At 38.5% G+C, this 22,594-nt stretch overlaps 1 protein-coding gene across 9 annotated transcripts in view; it reads right to left on the reverse strand.

Moving 5' to 3' along the window:
• Positions 1–22,594, reverse strand: part of AOPEP (aminopeptidase O (putative)) — a 191,592-nt gene that overhangs the window by 114,341 nt on the left and 54,657 nt on the right. For all 9 annotated transcript variants that reach the window (XR_009729089.1, XR_009729088.1, XM_061377521.1 and 6 more), the window contains one exon: positions 816–1,005. Coding sequence is in view for 7 of the 9 variants with exons in the window: in XM_061377521.1 (XP_061233505.1) it covers positions 816–1,005 (190 nt within the window). In the remaining 2 variants the exon portion in view is untranslated. The remainder of the gene's footprint in view (positions 1–815; positions 1,006–22,594) is intronic.

Consider the following 22,594-nt stretch of genomic DNA (forward strand, 5'->3'; position numbering starts at 1 on the left):
TGGACAGCCTTTGTCCCTTCCTTGTTCCAGAAACTTGGTAAGTGACCAGAAATTCTTTCTGGTTGGTGGTATAAATATTCCTGATACCTAACAGAATGGAGGTTAAATATGATATTAGTTCCTTGTCCCCACTGCTCTTCCACAGATAAGACCTCTGCAGTCTTGAGGGGCAGAACCAGAGCCTGACACAAACACAGGAACAAATGACTAACATACGAAAAGCTTGACAACAAAAATAAGAATTAGATCAGGGAACAACTTTACTGTCATGCAGTGTATGAGCTTTTCAGTTTGAGGCAGACAATGATTTCTAAGCCTCTGACATGGGGGTAAAGTTTTCCTGGGCAGTATAACAGAAAAAAAAGTGTAAGTACTCTATTAATTAGCTTCCATTTTGTTTTGAAGATTGCTTCTTGGCTATCCACTAGACAAAACCAGATCATTTCCATTAGGTACCTGGAATATTACAGTATTCAGTAAGACTGGTGATTGTTCCAGTTTCAGGAAGAGAAAACAAGTGGAAAGAATGCAAATCAACAGAGTAATACAATGGAGTAGTACATTTGTGGGAAGGTAATCACTGACAAACAGACATTTCCATTTCTATTTGCACTGACCTCTACTTCTGCAAAGATTAGTATTCACTGTGAATAAGGAAGGATTATTCTTTTTTTAATCAAGTCGGCATGCAAAATCCAGTATTATTTTAAAAGACCTGTATTCCTAACACAGGAGGTTTAATTTATATCTAATTCACAGCAGGGTATGTAATTTTGATTTCCACATAATTGAGAAGTGGTGTATCATCACCTTACCTGTTGTGCCCTAGCCCAAAATATATCTTCTAAAAAAGTGGCAAACCCTTCACTTAACCACTCTTCAGTCCAATCGCGAGCACCAATGGCCAGTCCAAACCAAGCATGAGCAATTTCATGGCACAGACGTGTTCCACAGAGCTGGCTCCCTCCTGATAGTACACTCTGTGACAGGAAGATGATGTGTGGGCTGCACAACAGAATGAGTGACAAAATACATTACTGACCTGTTATAACATGCACTACATGGCCACAATAATATATAGGCTTTACTACTCTTGTCAGCCTCTATTATTATATGCATGATTAGGTCATGACTGATAGTTTACAGCTCAGGTGCTTTTAGAAATTAGGCAGTACTTTATCGCTTTATTGTTGGTTGGCAGAGAATCAAACTAAGATTCTGCCAAGCAGTTCGTTTGTATTCAACTGTCAAACACCTATGACCTGGAAAAAGTAACTTAAAGTTTGGTATTTTTCAAATTACAAGACTGATTTATTTCAATAGAAGCATTTCATATATAAGCCAGGATAACAGAAGATGAGCAGGTGCGCATATAGGCAGCATTTATCAGTTAAATTATCAAAGCTGGAAATAAATAAAGCAGAAACTTTTTATGAAGAAAACAAATGACTATCCAAAGGCAACAAGAGTCATGTAAAGTAAAACACGTGTTTATTAGAACTTAAAACAAGCTAAAAAGATACCATTTGATGATTAGAACTGACCATTTCTGCAAATGCAGAGGAAGGAAAACATCCTTTACCACAAGCACAGAAGTCAGCAGACTCTATATTCACTAAATATCTGCTTTTCAAAACAGGGGGGAACAACCCAATCTATATCTACTCTGCTTTGGACTCAAGCATTAGGAGAAATTGGAGGGGAAAATGTTATGAATTATTGCTTTATTATATAGTTTTGATGAGAAACCTAACATGAGCCGGCTTCACTGTGCACTCGCAGCCCAGAAAGCCAACCGTACCCTGGGCTGCAGCAAAAGGAGCGTGACCAGCAGGTCGAAGGACAACGCTCTTGTGAGACCTCACTTGGAGTATTGTGTGCAGTTCTGGTGTCAACATAAAAAGGACATGGAACTGTTGGAACAAGTCCAGAGGAGGGCCATGAGGATGATCAGGGGACTGGAGCACCTCCCATATGAAGACAGGCTGAGAAAGTTGGGGCTGTTCAGCCTGGAGAAGAGAAGGCTGCATGGAGACCTCATAGCAGCCTTCCAGTATCTGAAGAGGCCTATAGGGATGCTGGGGATGGACTCTTCATTAGGGACTCTAGTGATAGGACAAGGGGTAATGGGTTAAAACTTGAATAGGGGAAGTTTAGATTGGATATAAGGAAGAAATTCTTTCCTTTTAGGGGGTGAGGCACTGGAATGGGTTGCCCAGGGAGGTTATGAATGCTCCATCCCTGGCACTGTTCAAGGCCAGGCTGGACGAAGCCTTGGGTGACATGGTTTAGTGTGAGGTGTCCCTGCCTATGGCAGGGAGCTGGAACTAGGTGATCTTAAGGTCCTTTCCAACCCAAACTATTCTATGATTGCTCTGCTACTGAAAACACACGGAATTGCAAGTTACTGCAATTCCCTTCTCATGCTCTGCTGTAAGGCATTTTCTGCTATGCTTACAGACGTTACAGACATTAACATCTCAAAAGTTACTTAATTTTTGAAAATAAGTACATCTAGGAAGGAAAAGTAGTAGAATTAAACCCTGTGACTAACGTTCATGGGATTAACAGGGCACCATGCCACAGATAGGAGTAGTGAGGACACAAATGACGACCACCATCTGCATAGTACTCCTTCATTAACCCTCGGCATTTCAACTGTTTTCTCAACTCCAGCCAGTTAGAAAGGAAATAAAGCACAATGGTAATACCTTCAAGACCACAGGTCTTTAACACTATGTCTAGCCTTCCAAGCATGGGAGGGGAGCACATGGCCTTAAGACATTTCCAAGAGTCAAATATTATTCATCAGCATTCCAAAGAGCTTCCCCACCCGCCCTACCCTTCCGTTGGAAATGTTAAAAACACCCACAGTTTTCTTGCAACCAGTCAAATGTCTTGAGCCAAGACCGAAAATATGATACACAATTAAATAGAAAAACATACTCAATAACCATCTCCTTATAAAAAAATAATAGTCATTCAGCAAAACAAGTTACATAATTTCAATCAGTTGGCATTATAAGAAACAATGTAAGAAATTAAAGCACTAATAGAGAAATCAAGTCACAGAGAGCAAAGCAAGAAAAGAAAAGCAGCTCTCCAAATCTTTGCCAAAAGCAATTCTGATTAACAGAAGGGAGGGAGGGAGGCAGGGAGAGATGGGGGAAAAGTGTGAGCACGAAAGCTGCAGAACGCGATGAACCTTTTATTATTAAGCCCACAATGAGACAAATAAATGCAGCTTTGGAGGTACTACTTTGTTCAGTGGTAAGTAAATGACTGCTAACTGTGGCATGTGTACAGTGCTATGAAGAAAAACCACAGAAATGGACCAAGTAAATAACATTCCAGACATACTGCTGGCAGCATTTCGGCCATTTGGTTAAGCAAAACAAAAGTAAACTTCATGCCTTATAAACAGGCTTACAGAATGGTTTGCATTTTAAGTTTACTGTAGGTAAACACACAATAGAAGATTGTATTTCCCCCTTTTTCCATTCACTTAAATAACAGAAATGCCACATTTGGACAATCATTTCCTTTACAGAAGGATTACAGATCACTTCAGTGAAGGAAAATGTATATAAGTTAAATTTTGGCCAAAGAATACAACTTCCTACAAGGCCAAAAATAAGATTATGTGCTGCAGCAGAATTTAATTTTAGAGTCTGAGTACAGCCAGCAACTTCCTTTTCTGAGAACACCTTAAATTATTCCTTTTATGTTGTTACCTCTTAACAGCAGCTGTATCTCCAATTCAGAGTTTCATACAGCAACAGATATCACTACAGAGCAGTGCAAAGCTCCCATCTATCTTAAGACTGAACATGGTTTTGTAACATGTCCGGCACCTATTACTTTGGGGAGAAGTTTGATCCTATGTACTAGTTTTAAAATACGGATTCTCTATTTTCAATACATGCTTGAATTCCAGAAACTCTGCTCCACCCCTACTGATACCAACCAAATCTACATTTTTTTACATCATCTAGGACATGTAATGTTACTCACTGCACAGTTATTAATAAGTGTTGTTCCTAAACCACTTGATATTTCAAAAAATTGTCTATGTGAAAAAAAAAAAAGTATCAGAATTATGATTAAATTGCAATAGCGAAAACTTTTTCCTTCCTTTTTTACCAGAAAAGGAATTTGGCCCTCCTACTATTCATGTGATTTGTTATGAACAAATTATAAGGCTCGAAATCCATTGCTTTCATTGGAATTGAAAAGGAAAGAAATCCATTCATACATTAGGAACAGACAAAGGTGATTTACCTCTGCAATTACATCAAGACCTGACAAGGTGTGTGCGGTTTATAAATGTCTCTAGCTGTTGTCTTTTCAAGTCTGGCCCAAGTTTGTAATGCAGGCCAGAACAGGCTAGCTGAATGTGCTAAGGAAGATGGGAAACCTCTCCCAGTTAACAAAAAAATAAAACTCCCACAAGTCCTTCCCAGGAAGCTGGACACGTTCCCAATGGCTCTTAGAGAGAAAGAAGTTAATGGCTTGTTTTCAACAAGTATACACTGGGTTACGTGTTTAAAGCAAAAAGGTCTTATTCTGACCAGAATCACACCCTCATAACTTAGATCTTTGCATTATTTCACTGAAAGAAACTGCAAGTTCCCCCTCCCAGTTAAATTGCAGTTAGGGAATCGTTTAGTTACATCTCAATGCTGTAACTATGATACAAACACATATGAAGGAAAAACTGTGCCGCAAAGGGAAAGAAATATCTGGTGTGAGAGGCTGGATGACGTTCCAGGCGTCCAAATCCACATATGTAGATGTTCTTAATAATGGTCTCTTCCAAAAATAAAAGGTTTTCAATGAGTCCTAGGTTCTGAGCAGTAGTCTGACCAGTTGAGAGACCATACCTCCGAGAGCAGTTTTGCAAAACTCTATCTTCAGACTTACGACTTAGATGCAGGTGCTGCTTTGCACACAGGCTGCAGCAGTGTGCTATCTTTGGCTGCTCACACATAATCAGATGAGACACATAGCACAAACTTTAGCCAAATGTATGTGCAAGAACTTAAGTACAGATTTAAGATAGGAACATGAAGCTCATTTCTAACAGGCTTGTTCCACTCCTTTTGAAGTAGAAGTCTTTCTCTCTGAACACACAGGTATTTCCAGATACATTTTCTTACGTGTTTATTGAAATAACAGAGCCAAAATTATGCTTCTGGAGTCAAAAGTAGCACCCAAAATCACTATTACAGATGGAAGTTACATAATGGAAAAAAAATCATGTTTTGATAGTACTCCACATTGCTTATCTATTCCTATGTGCAAAAAGATAATAAACGGGTTAGACAGCTATTGAACTTCTAGAAAATCCCTTCTTAAACATGTAAAACGGAGCACGGGAAATATCTCTTAAAATATGTTCACAGGAACACATTAAGTTATACATTTTGAGATTACTGGAATTTGAGAAAGTGATACAATTAAACAAGAGCTCTTTGCATGCAGTTTGTGCAATCTTTCAACCCTCATTACTCCAGTGATACAAAGAAGAGTTGTGGTTTAAGCCCAGCAGGCAACCCAGAACCACGCAGCCACCTCTCTCACTTCCCCCTTTCCCCCCCTCCAGCTCCCTGAGGGATAGGGAGGAGAACAGACAGAATGTAGCTCCCACGGGTTGAGATAAGAACAGTCCAGTAACTAAGGTATAACACAAATCACTACTGCTGCCATCAATGATAATAATGATAAGGGGAATAACAAAGGAGGAGAATACAACCACTCACAACCTGCCAGCTGATAACCAGCCTGACCCAAGCAGCCAGCTAGCCCTTCTGGGTAACTGTCCCCAGTTTATATAGTGGGTATGATGTGCTGTGGTATGGAATACCTCTTTGGCTAGTCCGGGTCAGGTGTCCTGTCTCTGCTTCCTCCAGGTTTCCCCTCCTCCCTGGCAGAGCATGAGGCTCACAAAGTCCCAGGGTAAACATTACTGAGCAACACCTAAAAACATTGGTGTTATCAGCACTGTTCCCAGGCTGAAAGTCAAAAACACAGCACTGCACCAGCTACTAGGAAGGAGAAAAATTACTACTACTGCTGAACCCAGAACAAGAGTATTAGCATAGTGTCTGCAGTATCTACATCAGACTTTGAGTATTAGCTTACTTTATCTTTGAGGGCACTCATGCCACTGGAATTCAAGCACAAGAACATGCAACATACACTTACTTTCCCTTATAACCTCCAGCATTCTGGAGTATGTTATAGTCCAGTACTGAGAGAACTACAAAGACAAACAACCTTTGAAATCTCCTAGGTTTACAGTGCATCAGAAACAAATAAACATGCAGATGCAGTTGTAAAGACAAGGATATGGTAATTAGAAAACTCTGAGAATTGTTCCAGAAATAACGGCAATTTCGTAAAGTTTTCCCTTCCTACTGTCATAGTGGGAAACTAACATGTGACTGGAAGTCACAGCTCAAAGTCATTCTAGAGCAGATGACTAACTTTTTACTCCATAAGTAATGGAATAATACAGTAGCTTAGGCAACAGGGAAAAACAACCAACCCCTGTGTTTTGGAAGGATCCTCCTTGGTACCAGCCAAATCAGTGCAGCAATCCAACATCCAAACTTCAAATTTCAGTCAAGCACCTAAATTAATGATTTGAACACCTGAGCAGCAGCTGTCCCATGAACTGGCAGATAATAACTTCAGTCTTGCTTATTTCTCTGTACCAAACCAGATCAGTCAGCATGTGTATAAACAAGGGTGAAACCATCTCAGGAGAAACTCTTATTACTGTTAAACAGCAAAACCAGTATGGGGCATAAAACTGAAGAAATTATACAGTGAAAGGAAAGAGACAACAGAAGCGTAAGCTCAAACAGCTGCTACACAAACAACCGGGTTTATAACAACTTGGTATTTTTCATTAGCACCGATCCAATATCAGGCCAAACAAACAGTCCTGAAGTAAAAACCTCTATAAAAAGATAGTATGTACTTGCCATATACAACTGTAACATGTCTCCCCTTCTGAAGTCTTTGGACATACAAGTCAAATATTCATTTGATTTGTCCAGACATTTTCACAGAGGAAATGTTATTAATTTTCTTCAGATACCAAAACAGCCCTCAAACACCATGGTAAACAAAACAAACTAAATCACGTTGAAAATACTGGGAACAGTAGAAAAATGCATTTTATATATGCCACAAGACCTTACTTTGCTACTGCAAAAGGATCAGTTGCACTGATCTGAACAAAAAAAGATACAGGTTTGATGTGCTTCAAAAATTAACACAGAATTTGATGCACTCCCAGCTAGTAGAAGATCAGACTAAAGGAAAGCTGTATCAACCCAACCCATTCCCTATGTTCAATTCTCTTAACTTTATGTTCACAGATGAAAAGATACACTATTTCCTTCCATACTATGTCATGCATGTATTTGCAAAATTTTCCTCAAAATTTCAATCATAATTCCCTCTGAAACTTTTACATAAGTAACAAGTGAAAGTATTAAACAAGAAAAATTTCTAGCATTTTTAGATTTTTTTTTAAACCATAAAAAAAATAGGAAGACTCAAGAAACAAACCAACTTCCTGAAGAATTTCTTTTTTCTTTTAAAATTAGACCAGCGGGAACTAACCACATACAGGGCAATACCATCTATTAACTCCTTTGAATAACCATAGGACAGTCAGTCCTGCAAGTAAGATTCATGTTTCATATTTCTATCTTAGGGGACTTCAAGTATAAAATGCAGAGCTGTACCTGCTAAAACAAGATATTTATTCATTTTCCCAACAAAATGTACATCTTGCAGACAGGAAACATTTTGGAGGGTTTTTTAATTTTTTTTATGAGTGTTGCCAAAAATGTGCCTTTTCTAATTTTTCTAAAGCATGCTCAGCTTTCTCCTGGGGCTCAATTCCTCTGTTGAGGAGTTGATCATGCATATTGTTCTCAATAGGCAATATCATGCATACTGAATGTTAAAATGGTGGACTGAAAGTATCACTTCTCACAGAAGTGTTACATGACTTTCACTAGATCCATCTCTTGTGAACAGAAAGACAGCACAAGATGAACAATCTGGTAATAATGCAAGTAATTTCTTTAAACAGTGCTGTCTCATTCTCTAACACACAGAGACAGCACACACTGACAGCGCTGAGAAAAAAATTCTTTAATTGGGATTTTACAAAAATTCATGAACTAACTTACCTGTGGCTGATATCCTGGTGCACTCATATCATGGTAATAAATCCTGCCTGCTTCAAATGTTCTAGCTTGCAATGTAAACCAAGAAGCAAAGAAATAACATATTTTACATGTGAAATTCAGTCTGATGTCTGGGATGCAAGAATTGCCAATGACCTAACCCAGTTTAGGAATAAGCTTACCAGGAACTTGAGGTGACATGACCAACCGGCAGTCAACTCAAGTAAGAACTGCTGAGTTGAGATATTCATCATTTGACCTCTGATGTCCCCAGGACACCTAACAACAGCTCTAGCTCACTTCTTTTCATCTTACTCATTCTGTATTACAAGGAGGGACTGGCAGGGCATGAATCTTTTTTGAGCTTTCCAAAGAATGGAATGGAAGGCCAGTTATGCCGTTAACCATGTGAAAGTAGTTAATAACAAATAATAGTGTGGAAAGTCTCTTATACAGCTGCGGATTTATATTCATTCTCTCTCATTTAAAACTGATTTATAAGTTTATGACCACAAAATTAAACACTTGCTGAAATACAAAAGAATGAAGAGAAAACAGCAATGTATGGACACTGATAATTGTCATTAATTATTTTAATTGATCATATTATTTTAACAAGAAGATGGAAATAGAAACAGATACAGACACAGCTGTCATAAATATAAAATGATTCTGTGTGCTAATATATTTTTTTTTAGGTTTTCTTCTCATATGCCAAAGCAAAAACAACTAAAAATAACCTCTTATTTTACCTTAAAAATGCACATGGCATTTGCTTCAGAGACTTTCTAAGCTATTTTCATATTCTTGCTAAAATTATTAATATTAACAGTTGCTAACAACATTCCTCAGTTACAGTCTAGATGATGACATTTGTCACAGATGGATGAAATTATTTTATCATAGATGGATCTCATTATTTGTAGTTTTCCATCATTGTTACTGCTGTAAGACCTGGATTTCCTTTTATTACATCATGAAGTTTCTGGCAAATATTAACATAGCTGAGAGCCAAAATGCAAATAACCAGCCACCATAAACAGTCAGACAGAAAGAGCAAAATGTACCTACTTCTCCATATTCAGTGAAAATTCACCCAAGTTAAGGGCCTGTACATTAGTGGTCTCAAAAGGTAACATGAACAAAATAAAATACAGAATGGGTCATTTTTTTCTTCATTTAATGTACAGAAGAAAACTTTTATCCACACATACCAGAACAAAATAACAAGAAATAACAATAAAAAAGCCAAACCGACAAGAAGAAAAAAAAAAAAAAAGGAAAAGAGATTGCTTATTCTTTGGGGTTTTCAGTATTCTTTTCTCAATGTAAAGCCTTTTGGTATCACTGTTCTAAAAGCAGCAAGGAAACAAAATCTGCTTGAAGGCAGAAGTGGTCATTATGAAATCTCTAGACTACAGTTAGCATCACAAAACCTAAATATAGCGCTTTTTTTTTTCCAAGAATTCCTATCACAAGTACTTCACCTACAGAACAAGAAAACTGCAGACACATCCCTGAATCATTCAGAAAATCTCAAATATTACTGGAGGAGAGATCACTACAAATCCTTGCTATTTCTAAGAAAAACAAAACAGAACACCCAAAACAAATTAAAAGGAAAAGCTCAGAGGGCTGGTTTTTGTTTGTTGGGTTTTTTTTTAAACATCAGAACTTCACAGATTACAGAAGCAGCACAGATCCAATCCTTTTAGATTTTCAGGTCATATCTAATATGCTCTTGCTTCATGTGCCAGCTACAAAAGTGTGAGCAAACAATGACATGAAGGCAGTTATCCATTTTTACATGTGATTTAATTTTTGCCTATAGGCAGTATCATCTACAACTCTTGCTTTTAAGAACTGGTACCTAGAAATCCATTGTCTGAAGATTTTCATTTTACTCAGAAAAATGGGTGCAAATCCAACACTCCGATTTCCAATATCCCTGTTAAGATGAATTATTTCCACTATGCTTTTATTCTCTGTATAAAGAAATGATACAACATTCTGCACACTAGTCTTAAAAATAGTTTAGGCAATAGAAATTTAACTAACTAGTCCTGCTATGATGTATTACCGTTTTTTCTTATTTTTATCATCTATACATAATTCAATATAAAGGCATGCTTTAATTTTACAGAATGAGTATCCAGTGATTCTTGTTAAATTGATTGATGAGATACATGTTGTTAGCAAAAAGAGAGAACAACATATGAGAATACGTAATGGCTTCAAAATTATTTTCTTAGTTTATTCTGCACAACAGCTATACAAGCTTTCTTTTTTTGTATGCATCAGTCAATAAGATATCTGTTGTGCTTTTGGACAAAGAACAAAGATGCCTTTATCAATTCTCAAAAGTCTCTAGGACAAACCATTCATGCTGTCAAACCCCCTAAAACCCTTTCAGCAAATAATGAAATCCATCAGTGACAAATGTCAACATACTAATTTGTTAAATTCAGAACAAAAGCAACATTCAGAAGACATCCTTCATTTCATGTTATATCAGCCCTTCAATTTGTAACAACTTTATCATAGCCCACAGATCATGCAATATTAAAACAGAACAGCATTATAATTATTAAAACTAGAACAATGTACTCTACTTACAATAAATACTTAATAGTTCAACAAAACTGTAAACAAAATCTTTTGGGAACATCAAACTCTTTGAAATGCATTCATTTTCCTCATTTTTGGAAGATTATTTCCAAGTAAAATCTTACATACAAACACAGATTCTATTTCACACACAGTCACACTTATTGTGGTGGTGGAAAAAGAAGATTAGAAGATTAAATTACATCATACCCAGCGATAGAGGAGTTTTAGTGTGCCTGAGAATTTCTTTATCCATTATATAGGACATTCAGTTATTATTGTTGAATCATCTAGCAAAGGAACAGTTTAGCTGGAATTAGCTAGCATGCATGTGAATTACTTTATTAATCATACAAAGACATCTATATATTATTATTGAACCACACAGCAAAGGACAGTTCAATTGGAAATACCTAGCATAACTGAGAACTGTGTTAATGTGACCTCACTTGGAGTACTGTGTACAGTTCTGGTGTCCTCAACATAAAAAGGACATGGAACTGTTGGAACAAGTCCAGAGGAGGGCCACGAGGATGATCAGGGGACTGGAGCACCTCCCATATGAAGACAGGCTGAGAAAGTTGGGGCTGTTCAGCCTGGAGAAGAGAAGGCTGCGTGGAGACCTCATAGCAGCCTTCCAGTATCTGAAGGGGGCCTATAGGGATGCTGGGGATGGACTCTTCATTAGGGACTGCAGTGATAGGACAAGGGGTAATGGGTTCAAACTTAAACAGGGGAAGCTTAGATTGGATATAAGGAAGAAATTCTTTCCTGTTAGGGTGGTGAGGCACTGGAATAGGTTGCCCAGGGAGGTTATGAATGCTCCATCCCTGGCAGTGTTCAAGGCCGGGTTGGACGAGGCCTTGGGTGATATGGTTTAGAGTGAGGTGTCCCTGCCCATGGCAGGGGGATTGGAACTTGATGATCTTAAGGTCCTTTCCAACCCTAACTATTCTATGATTCTATGGATGTCTTACAGTATTAAGTATCACATACTAATGAACTTTCATTCCGTAAACTTCATTAGTAAACTTCTATGAGTTTACTGTTTCACATCTCCAAATTTGTTTAGGTCCACCACAAAGACTAAATAAATATTTTTACTGTTGTCCAGGACACTGACACAAAATATATTTACCTATTCTTTCCAAAGATGCCAAAAAGAAGCAAACACCATTATATTCTAGAAACACCACTGCATCCGACTTTTATTCTAGAGATCTCCAACAGTGTCCTGATAACTTGTGCTCTTAATTCATCCAATAAATAAACCTTGAAAAATAGAAAGGAACTTCTGAAAATTGTTAACTTGAGAATGCCAAATTCTGAATTTAGCAAAATGTAAAGGCCGATATGATTATATTAGTAAGTATTTTTCCAAGTCCAAAAGGAGAGTGAGGTGGTTTCCTGCCTTGCAAGACCCCAACAAATACACTACCACAGGTCAAAAGGTATCAATTTTGAGGTGGTTTTGTTGTGTTTTAAAGATCACTAAGGATTTTAAATTTTAAAAATAGTAGAAAAATTTTGATTGCTCCCCATGTACTCCCCTGACAATGGTTATGCCAATACACTGAAACCTCTCTCTTTTTGTCAGACTGTACATTCATACTCGCATGTGGATATTGCCACTCACAGAAAGCAAACATATTCCAAGATATCTACCAAGTCTGTACATTCTTACTTGACTGCAACTTAAATTTCAGTATAGCAGTTTCAGTCAGTTTTAGAGTAGAGAACAGTTAAAAAGATAAATTTCATACTGTGGACATAATCTGGATTCAGACATCTTAGGTCTATCATACTGTCCTCACCACCTGTCAGCAAAGTCTCAGGTAGAAACAAGAAGCTGTTACCCACTCCATGGCTTGACATTAGAAAGGACAGCACAATGTCTGCCAATGTGTTTCTTCTGGGCTCAGTTCCAGTTTCTGGAGAGAAAAGATCTTCAGTTACAGCAATGCATACCTCACCGCTGCCAATAGCTATCACTCTATAGCTATACATCCAGCAGCTTTAGTTAACCAAGAATTCACCACAACTATTACAGTTATACTGATATATGCAAATTGGATGTAGCTGTTTCTTTGCAAAAAGCACTGGAAAAACCTCTATGACTGAAGTGTTTTTTCGTTTTTCTTTTTTTTTTTTTTCCCCTGGGAACTTACAGAATTTGCATTTTTACATATGCAGGGTTGTGTCAGCTCAGATCTGCCAAGCAAAAACAGAAATTAAGCTTCAAGAGACAAATAACATACGTAACCTGGCACTACCAGACAGCAAAATAACAGCAAAACCAGTTCAAAATCAGAAGCCTGTTTCTCTGGTATTATATGATAAAAAGTAAGCAGCAGTAAGTAGAGACTGTTGGTTCATACTGGCCATGCTGGAAGAATGGTTTGCATTTACAACGACATGCGCATTATGGGTTTTAAGAAAAGGAAGTTGATCAGTCCATTAATAGTTTGGTGAATACTACCTTCTTTGCCAATAGCTCTCTTTTCAGAAAATTATGTGAACTAAGACTTTACATAAACTGTAGCCGTACAGTACAGCTTCATTTTAGCCTTTTCTCCCTCCTTACAGTAAAAACAGATAGTTTTTTTAAATCAGGCATCTTTGTGACACTAAATCACTACAGTATTCCAACCGCTCTGGAAAAGTGCGTGAATAAAAGCAGTAGTCTCTGCACTGTTTTAACACATCTCTAGCCTATCAAACTCTTGCAGAGAAAACATGGTAATACAAACTTAAGTCACGGGATTCAGAAAGGGCAATTAATCTGTAAATCTGTTTGTTCCAAGACACAACTTGAGCATACTGCTTTCACGTATATACCCTGTAATATTAATATGCAAGCTTTAGCAGTACAAATACATCACACAAGATCAAAATCAGAAAAGCAGAAAATATTTTGCTTTATCATGCTACTGAAGTGGGAAAGAGAAAAATTTCCCCAAACAGGTCAAAACCATGTTCTGCAGTTACTTAGAAATCACTTTGTGTTGTCTCTGAACTAACAATCTTGTATCTCATATGCTGCATTTTTGTCTGGAGCACCGTACTGTCAGTAAAATACAACAGTGTTTCAGCTAGCACTGAGAAGTGCACAAAATTTTATATGCAGAAAGAAACCTCTGAAATATTATAAGGTGTGTATATGTATATATATATATATATATATATATATAAAAGATGTACAAAATAGTAGTGAAGCCATTTCAATCACTGAAAAGCAAGTCTCCTTCCTTACTTCATTATCCTACTATTTAATTTAGGTCTCTAAAAAATTTGCTCAGTGACCAAGCCATATGTACCTTTCTTTTGGTGGTCTACAAGTTATCTTCAAGATGACTGTCAAGACTATTCACAATTACATCATAGCTTTAACTTGGTATCCACTGCTAAGACAGTGATCATACGAACAATGTATTCCTGACAGTGAACTCCCTGATGTTTACTTTACAAAATAGCTCTGTATACAAAAAATGAGAAAGAGCATTCCAGCAAATTCACTTTTACTGGCTTAAATTTCACCTTCAAACAATTTAAGGGAAAATAACAATTTTCCACATAATCTTAAAGATATTTGAAATTCTCAAATTATGCTATAATTAAAGGGAAATAATTAACCTTTATAAATATTACTGCAGCATCATACCATGAATGAGACAGACTATCAAATTAATACTTCACTGTTCAAATTCAGCATTTAAAACTAGACTTAGAAGTCAAAAGTACTATCAATTTGTAATATCAAAGCACATAGTAATCTCCTTTGTTAAGCAGAGACATAATTTATTCAATATTGTAAAAAGAGTAGGCAGCCATCACAAAACACATGCCTGCCACCTGGCAAGAAAATGGACTGGCCTTTAAACTGAAAGGAATGAAACCATCTATTTCCTTCATCCTACCCCAGATAAAGGAAATCCAAAAACCACCCCAGAAAACAGAAGTCGTGTTTTATTCATGAACTCCAAGCAAACTTTTCATATTCTGAAATCTACACGTATCAATTCATTTCCCCCAAATCTGTCACAGACCCAGTTCCCTCACAGAAAAAGGAAATACACAGCACCCTTCTCTCCCTCCTTGGAAGCCCACTCAGCAGTCTACTTGTCCTTCTGATCTTGCTAAGGACAAAATGTTCCTTGTTAAGAGCATGTGTTCCTCCACCAATTTCAATAGTTTAATTCTCAATTTATGTCCCAACATCCCTGTTAGTCCCAGAGGAACTCTGCAACAACAACAAACCGGTGGGAAGCATGAGTGTATGCAGATAAAATTTGTATGACACTCAGACTGCAATGTATAACAATGAAAAACACGAAAACGGAAATGAAAAACAATGAACAATGAAAAAATGAAAAATTATGTTTCAAATTTCCCATCAAATATCATGATGCACAACCCAATAGGTGCTAACTTTTATAGGACAAGCAATACTATTTTGACAGTACTCTGAAATATTCTGTAGTTCCACCATTCAGGTTTTCTTTAAACAGACCCAACTTTTCCTTAGCTACATCAGAAATTCAATCACCAAAATGTAAAATAAGGCAGCAAAATTTATTTTTAACCCCATTAAAGTTTTAGGGCTTAATGGAAGTATTGACACACTTTGGAAAGTGTGAGGGGTTTTAATTCATATATTTCTTCTAAAAATTAAACAGATGGAAGAAGACCGTATGAATCTGGTTTGAAAGGGCAACTGATATTTTTTAATATAGATTCAGATCTAAATAGTTACTTTACTCATACACTGCACTACCCAAGTCTTGGAAGGCAGATGCAGGGACTGTGAGAATGAAGACCCTGGGCTCACTGTAGGAGAGGATCTGGTTTGAAACCATCTTAAAAATCTGAACGTGCACAAGTGCATGGGTCCTGATGAAATCCATCCACGGGTCCTGAAGGAGCTGGTGAATGAAGTTGCTAAGTCGCTGGCCATCATATTTGAAAAATCATGGCAGTCAGGTTAAGTTCATGATGACTGGAAAAAGGGAAATATAACCCCCATTTTCAAGAAGGGGAAAATGGATGACCTGGGGAATTACAGACCAGTCAGTCTCACCTCTGTGCCTGGCAAAATCTTGGAGCAGATTCTCGTGAAAGGCATGCTAAGGCACATGAAAAACAACAAGGTGCTTGGTGACAGCCAGCATGACTTCACCAAGGGGAAATCCTCCATGACCAATTTGGTGGCCTTCTATGATGGGGCTATGGAGTGATGGACAGTAGAGCAGTTGATGTCATCTACCTGGACTTGTGCAAAGCATTTGACACTGCCCTACATGACATTCTTGTCTCTAAATTGGAGAGACATCAATTTGATGAATGGACCACTCAGTGCATAAAGAACTGGCTGGATGGCCGCACACAAAGAGTTGAGGTCAATGGCTCAGTGTCCGGCTGGAGACCAGTAATGAGTGGTGTCTCTCAGGGATCGGTGTTGGGACCGGTCTTGTTCAACATCTGTGTCGGTGACATGGACAGTGGGATTGAGTGCGCCCTCAGCAAGTTTGACAATGACACCAAGCTGTGTGGTTCGGTTGATATGCTGGAGGGAAGGAATGCCATCCAGAGGGGCCTTGACATGCTTGTGAGGTGGGCTGATGCCAACCTCATGAAGTTTAACCATGCCAAGTGCAAGGTCCTACACCTGGGTTGGAGCAATCCCAGACACAGCTACAGGCTGGGCAGAGAAGAGATTCAGAGCAGCCCTGCAGAGAAGGACTTGGGGGTGCTGGTCGCTGAGAAAATGAACATGAGCCGGCTTCAGTGTGCGCTTGCAGCCCAGAATGCCAACCGTATCCTGGGCTGCAGCAAAAGGAGCATGACCAGCAGGTCAAAGGAGGTGATCCTGCCCCTCTATTCTGCTCTCATGAGACCTCACTTGGGAGTATTGTGTACAGTTCTGGTGTCCTCAACATAAAAAGGACATGGAACTGTTGGAACAAGTCCAGAGGAGGGCCACGAGGATGATCAGGGGACTGGAGCACCTCCTATATGAAGACAGGCTGAGAAAGTTGGGGCTGTTCAGCCTGGAGAAGAGAAGGCTGTGTGGAGACCTCATAGCAGCCTTCCAGTATCTGAAGGGGGCCTATAGGGATGCTGGGGGTGGACTCTTCATTAGGGACTGTAGTGATAGGACAAGGGGTAATGGGTTAAAACTTAAACAGGGGAAGTTTAGATTGGATATAAGGAGGAAATTCTTTCCTGTTAGGGTAGTGAGGCACTGGAATGGGCTGCCCAGGGAGGTTGTGAATGCTCCATCCCTGGCAGTGTTCAAGGCCGGGTTGGACGAGGCCTTGGGTGATATGGTTTAGAGCGAGGTGTCCCTGCCCATGGCAGGGGGATTGGAACATGATGATCTAAAGGTCCTTTCCAACCCTAACTATTCTGTGATTCTATGATTCTACAGGTGTGAAAATTTGCTTGTACCTTTCAAAGACTACTCTTTCCTATGATAATTTTTTTTTAATCTTTAAAATGAACTGTACATGGTAATCCACTTTTGAAGGGAAGAATTATCATATTCACTTTAAATATAGTGATCAGACACAAGGGCTACATGACAGTTCTCAGGATACAGAATTCTGCTTTTCATTCCTTCCCTCACACGTCAATGAATAAACACATGGATGCAGAGCAATCTGAAGATGTCCAACACATCCGAGGAATTTGCTCAGTATACAACATAAAAACTTTAAAAATTTGGCAGTGGCAGAGAAAGTGCAAAAGCTAGCAAAGAATCTCTTCAGATGTTTGGTATAAAAGAATTACAATAACCATCCCTCATTTTATTAGCTTTATCAGTGTATTCACTGCAAAAGTCTCACAACAGGGATAAACCAAGGCATTAATATCACTACTGCCCAGATTCCCCTAGTGCATCCCATAATGTCCCCTCTCCTTTCAACATGTTTTTCACTGTTACTTAGTGACTGCTCTTAGGCATACCACTGAACATTTCCAAAATGAGCATGTGGATATTCGTGTTGTGACAGAACAGTATATCAAAGTTAGTTCTATCCAAACAGTCTTCTTTACTTGTACTTACATGTTAAGGAGGAAAACAATTAAAATTAGAACAGTTCCCTATACCTCATGAAAGAGAAATAATCTACTGCCAAAGAGACATAACCATATTGGTTAAAGCCTAGGATAAGTAGATGATAATGATTAGCTGACAACAAAGTTTGTTGGAATACCTGCTTTCACATCTGAGCATTAGTAATAACAATAGACACCAGCACCACATTTTTAAATTAAGCAACCTTTGCAATAAGTAGAAAGGGATCAAAACATCAAGAAATCCACACTATTGCTTTAGGGATTTGCCAGATTTGTTGTCACTGTGAAGATTAAAAGTCCGTCATTAAGAGCTGTATAGGCACCCCATTCAAATGTCAAAAGTCTAAAAATTATGTGATCAAGAGAGTGGTTTCCAGGCAGACAATAAATAAAGGACAAGTTTAAAATAGAAAGGTTGAAAAACATCTGAAGAATTAGATATAAAGGAGCAGATTCTTGCTATCATGCTGACTGCAATCAACAGGCATAGGACTATGCTAGAAGTAGTCACAATAATAGTAAAAATACCTTTTCCCATGGCTTAAGATAACAAAGCTAAAGACAGCAAGGTGAAACAAGATCATCCAAAATTACCATATAAACAGAAATCAGCTCACTCACACTTTGTAAGAATTATGGTGTCTTTATGTTAATGAGTAAATTCCAAGCCATTTCCCTGAAGGTGAGAGTGAGAGGAAAGGGAATTCTTTTGTACCATAATACTTCAGTGCATCACCAACCCTTTTTTGAGTTGTATTTTTTAAGCAGTAAAATTGCTATATAAACAAAAATAAGAAGTTGCCGTGTGTAACAATTGTGTCAATGGGCAATACAGGACTTTCCAACCACATTGCACATTTATACTCAAGCTAAATCTGCTAGAAAGGTTAGCATCTAGAAGCAGCATTAAAACCTTTTACTTTTTAAATCCCAACTTTATGACAAAAGTGCTAAAACATCTAATTATCTGAAGTTCATAATAGATTATATTGTTCCACCCTGTTTTCTAGAAGAGACAGGTCTTGAAGCATTTTACAGATCCCATGGAAATCTTCCTTAAGCTATGCTACAAGCATCAGACGGGAGCCAGCAGTAATGAACATGACCACACAAAAAAAACCAAACTCTTCATCCTCAGTAAGATCCCTAATTACCAGTTGCTTCCTTCAAGCACTTAGTAACAACGTCACTACTGTTTAATTCTGCTAGATTAGCAAGCAGGAACCAGTCCAAGACCTTGGTAAACTCTGGAGGTGCCTGTGTTTACAACTGCAAACACAAAGCTTTCAGGAGACAGACTAGATTTCCTTACAGAGACTTATAACACAACTCAGAAAGAAGACAAGTTTCCTCTTCAATGAAGTCTCATTTGCCAGTCAAATTTCCTCAGAAAGATCAGGTGGTATTCTACTCCAAAACTAAATATTCTGTTTAACTATATGAACAGACACAGTGTTGGGTCAAGAACTAGCAACATAATGCTCACCTGTATGTATCTCCTATATATGATGCCTGCATTACTAAGTCATATATGTATGACAAATCTGGATTTAGGCATAAAATAACGCAGTAAAGGAAAATAATGCTGCTTCATTCAGCATATGCAGAATAAACATTTCTTCAAAGAATTCCATACATTTTTAGCTGAAACTTTCCAAAGGTATGTATCCTTCTCCTTATATAAAGATCAGGTTAGTGATGTGCAGGAAAGCTGAATTAAGCCAATACCCAAATAATGCAGCCCACTACTCAAAATGTCAAGAATCACTCAGCTTAGCACCCCCAAACTTTATCAGCTTTGGTTATTAGTATAGAAGGATTTTCCTTTAATTAAAAAAAAATACAAAAATCTGCAGTTAATGTAGACATCTGCAGCCAAGTCTTGAACACATACATTGGACCGGTAAGATGGAAAAATGACAATCACCTTAGGACTAAAACCCAGGAAGAATTTAGATTATAAATATATTACTGTCCAGCTGCTCATCTTCCTGCCCACTGTAGTTCTGCATCTCTCTTTGATAGTTTGACTTAGAATGAAATTTAAACTGGTCATACTACCAAAGCAGAAAAAGAAGTACCAATGTGCTGCAAATGCTGGAAATATTAAAGCTGCTAACAGATGGTCTCTACCTAGAGGTACAGGGACTAGCTGCATTAGAGGTGTGATGCTTACTGGTTCTATCACATCCCCTATTATGCACCAGCCTCTTCAAAAATCAAACGGTACAATGAACTGTTTACACTGAGAGCAACGGCGGTGGGACCTCGGGATACGCTCTTAGCAAAAGCCACCTGGTTAGTCAACACTAGAGGTTCTGCCAATGAGGCTGGTGCTGCCTGATTAAAATTTTTACATACTATAGAAATGGATAAAGCTCCTGTAGTGCACATGAAGGATATGCTAGGGAAAGTGGCATACCCTTCATCATGCAAAGGTTAACCCACTCACGTGATTGCTTTTGCTCGAGGACCTAGGTGTGACTCGCGGGTAATGTGGGAGGATGGGGAAGTTCAGTGTGTGCTTCAAAAGGACTTCATTTTGGGTGAGAACAGCTAAAGAATTAAATTATATGATCTTAAATGCTATATAATACTGTATATTTACAGCAGTTTTATGCCCATCATCGCACTGGGTTCCTCACAGCACCTCTCTCCACCACTGTGAATTCAGGGATCTGAACCTGACTCTCTTGATTGCCTCATTAATGGAGAATGAACTTTGATGATACTGGACAAGTGCAGCAGTGGTAGCATCAGAACTGGCTTCAGCATGCAACAATCCAACTCCACACACTATCCTTCCTGCCCTGAGAGACTGTTATGACAGATGGAGCCTAAAGTCATGGACTAAATGATTTTTATAGAGATGGTCCATAGACTAAGGGAATGATACCTGTGTATATATATCAAGACAAGAAAGGTGATGGTGTAGCAGCAAGTGTGGGACATAGTATGGAATACAGGGGGGCTACTGTCCTAGTTTGAGGTGGGATAGAGTTAATTTCCTTCTAGTAGCTGCTGCAGTGCTGTGTTTCAGCTTTAGTCTGAGAGCAATGCTGGTAACGCATGGATGTTTTAGTTGTTGCTCAGCAGCACTTACCCTGAACAAGGACTTTTCAGTCTCTCACGCTCTGCCAGTGAGGAGGGGCACAAGAAGCCGAGAAAAAGCAGAAACAGGACACTGACCCAAACTAGCACATCATGCTTGGTATATGAACCTGGGGGAGTTACCTGGAAGGGACCAATCGCTGCTCAGGTCAGGCTTGGTTCAGAGGGTGATATGCAGTTTTATGCAGCCCAGAGAAGAGAAGGCTGCATGGAGACCTCATAGCAGCCTTCCAGTATCTGAAGGGAACCTACAAGGATGCCAGAGAGGGACTCATCTTCAGGGACTGTAGCGACAGGACAACAGGTAACGGGGTCAAACTTAAACAGGGAAAGTTCAGGTTAGATATAAGGAAGAAGTTCTTTACAGTGAGGGTAATGAGGCACTGGAACAGGTTGCCAAACAAACAGGTAAATATTCCATCCCTGGCAGTGTTGAAGGCCAGGCTGGACAGAGCTTTGGTTGACATGGTTTAGTGTGAGGTGTCCCTGCCCATGGCAGGGGGGCTGGAACTAAATGATCTTTGCAAGTTCATTGTCCAATGAATGGTCCAAGTCACACTGAACTTGAACATCATGTGGAAGGAATTAATCAGGTGCTGGTCTTTGCCAGGGCTACTCCAATGTGCCCTTCTGACTTTTGTAGAGAGCAGCTATTTTTAACTAAGTTGCGAACACTAGCAATTTAACCAGAAAAAAAACTGACTATTTGTAAAAGAAAATACTTGGCACTCATCAATTGACTGGAAAGTACTAATGAGCCTGTCAGTGTCATATCCATATCTCCTATGTTAGTTTTTCCTAGCCCTAAGGGGCAACAGAGTCGTCTCAGCTCACAGACAAGTGACTTTTCAGCAAATCCACAACCAAGAAAAGGAAACTGTTATGTCCTTGACTCTCTATGGCTTAACTGCAGAACTGTAACAGCAGCCTATACTAGCACAATTCTTTCTATCTCAACACTGGATAATTCTCACTATCAATGATGCACTTGGGAAAAGGAAGTTGGGTTTTAAAGTGATGAATATAATACAACTTTCTGTTTGTCTAATTACTATGGAAAGAGAGAGAGAATCATAAACAAAACAAAAAAATTGTTTCCAGGAGCACAATCACTTAGATTTTAAGTAACACAAATGCTTTTGTATACTATTCCTATTTACAGTTTTTGCAAACTCAGTTTATCTAAAAGTACTGCACAAAATAACAAGGATTAATTATTTGTAATTTGCAAATTTTTACCAACTTGCAATTTTTTTCTTATTTACTTCAAAAACATAGAAGAGACAACTCTGGACTAGAAGCCACAGAATGCTTTACATTAGCAAAAGAAATGAGAGGCACTAAAGAACAGGAGACGTATATTGCCCTCCATGTATTCAATACAGAGCACAAAGAAAAGCTAGGTGTGTACACGGTGCAGACTCTTTTGTCTAGAAAAACTTGTATCAGCTCAGATGCACCAGAAGGGACTCCACGTAATCTATTTCAAACCTGTATGGCCTCTGATCTGAATCCTAAGGCAGATATAACCATAACGGAAATATGGATATTATCTCCTCCTTTCCAGTCTCTTATTTAGGAGT

The sequence above is a fragment of the Neopsephotus bourkii genome, unplaced genomic scaffold (assembly GCF_033783945.1).
Source record: "Neopsephotus bourkii isolate Nb327-2 ecotype Australia unplaced genomic scaffold, CSIRO-AGI_Nbou_v1 NB_1759, whole genome shotgun sequence".
NCBI classification, from domain to species: Eukaryota; Metazoa; Chordata; class Aves; order Psittaciformes; family Psittacidae; genus Neopsephotus; species Neopsephotus bourkii.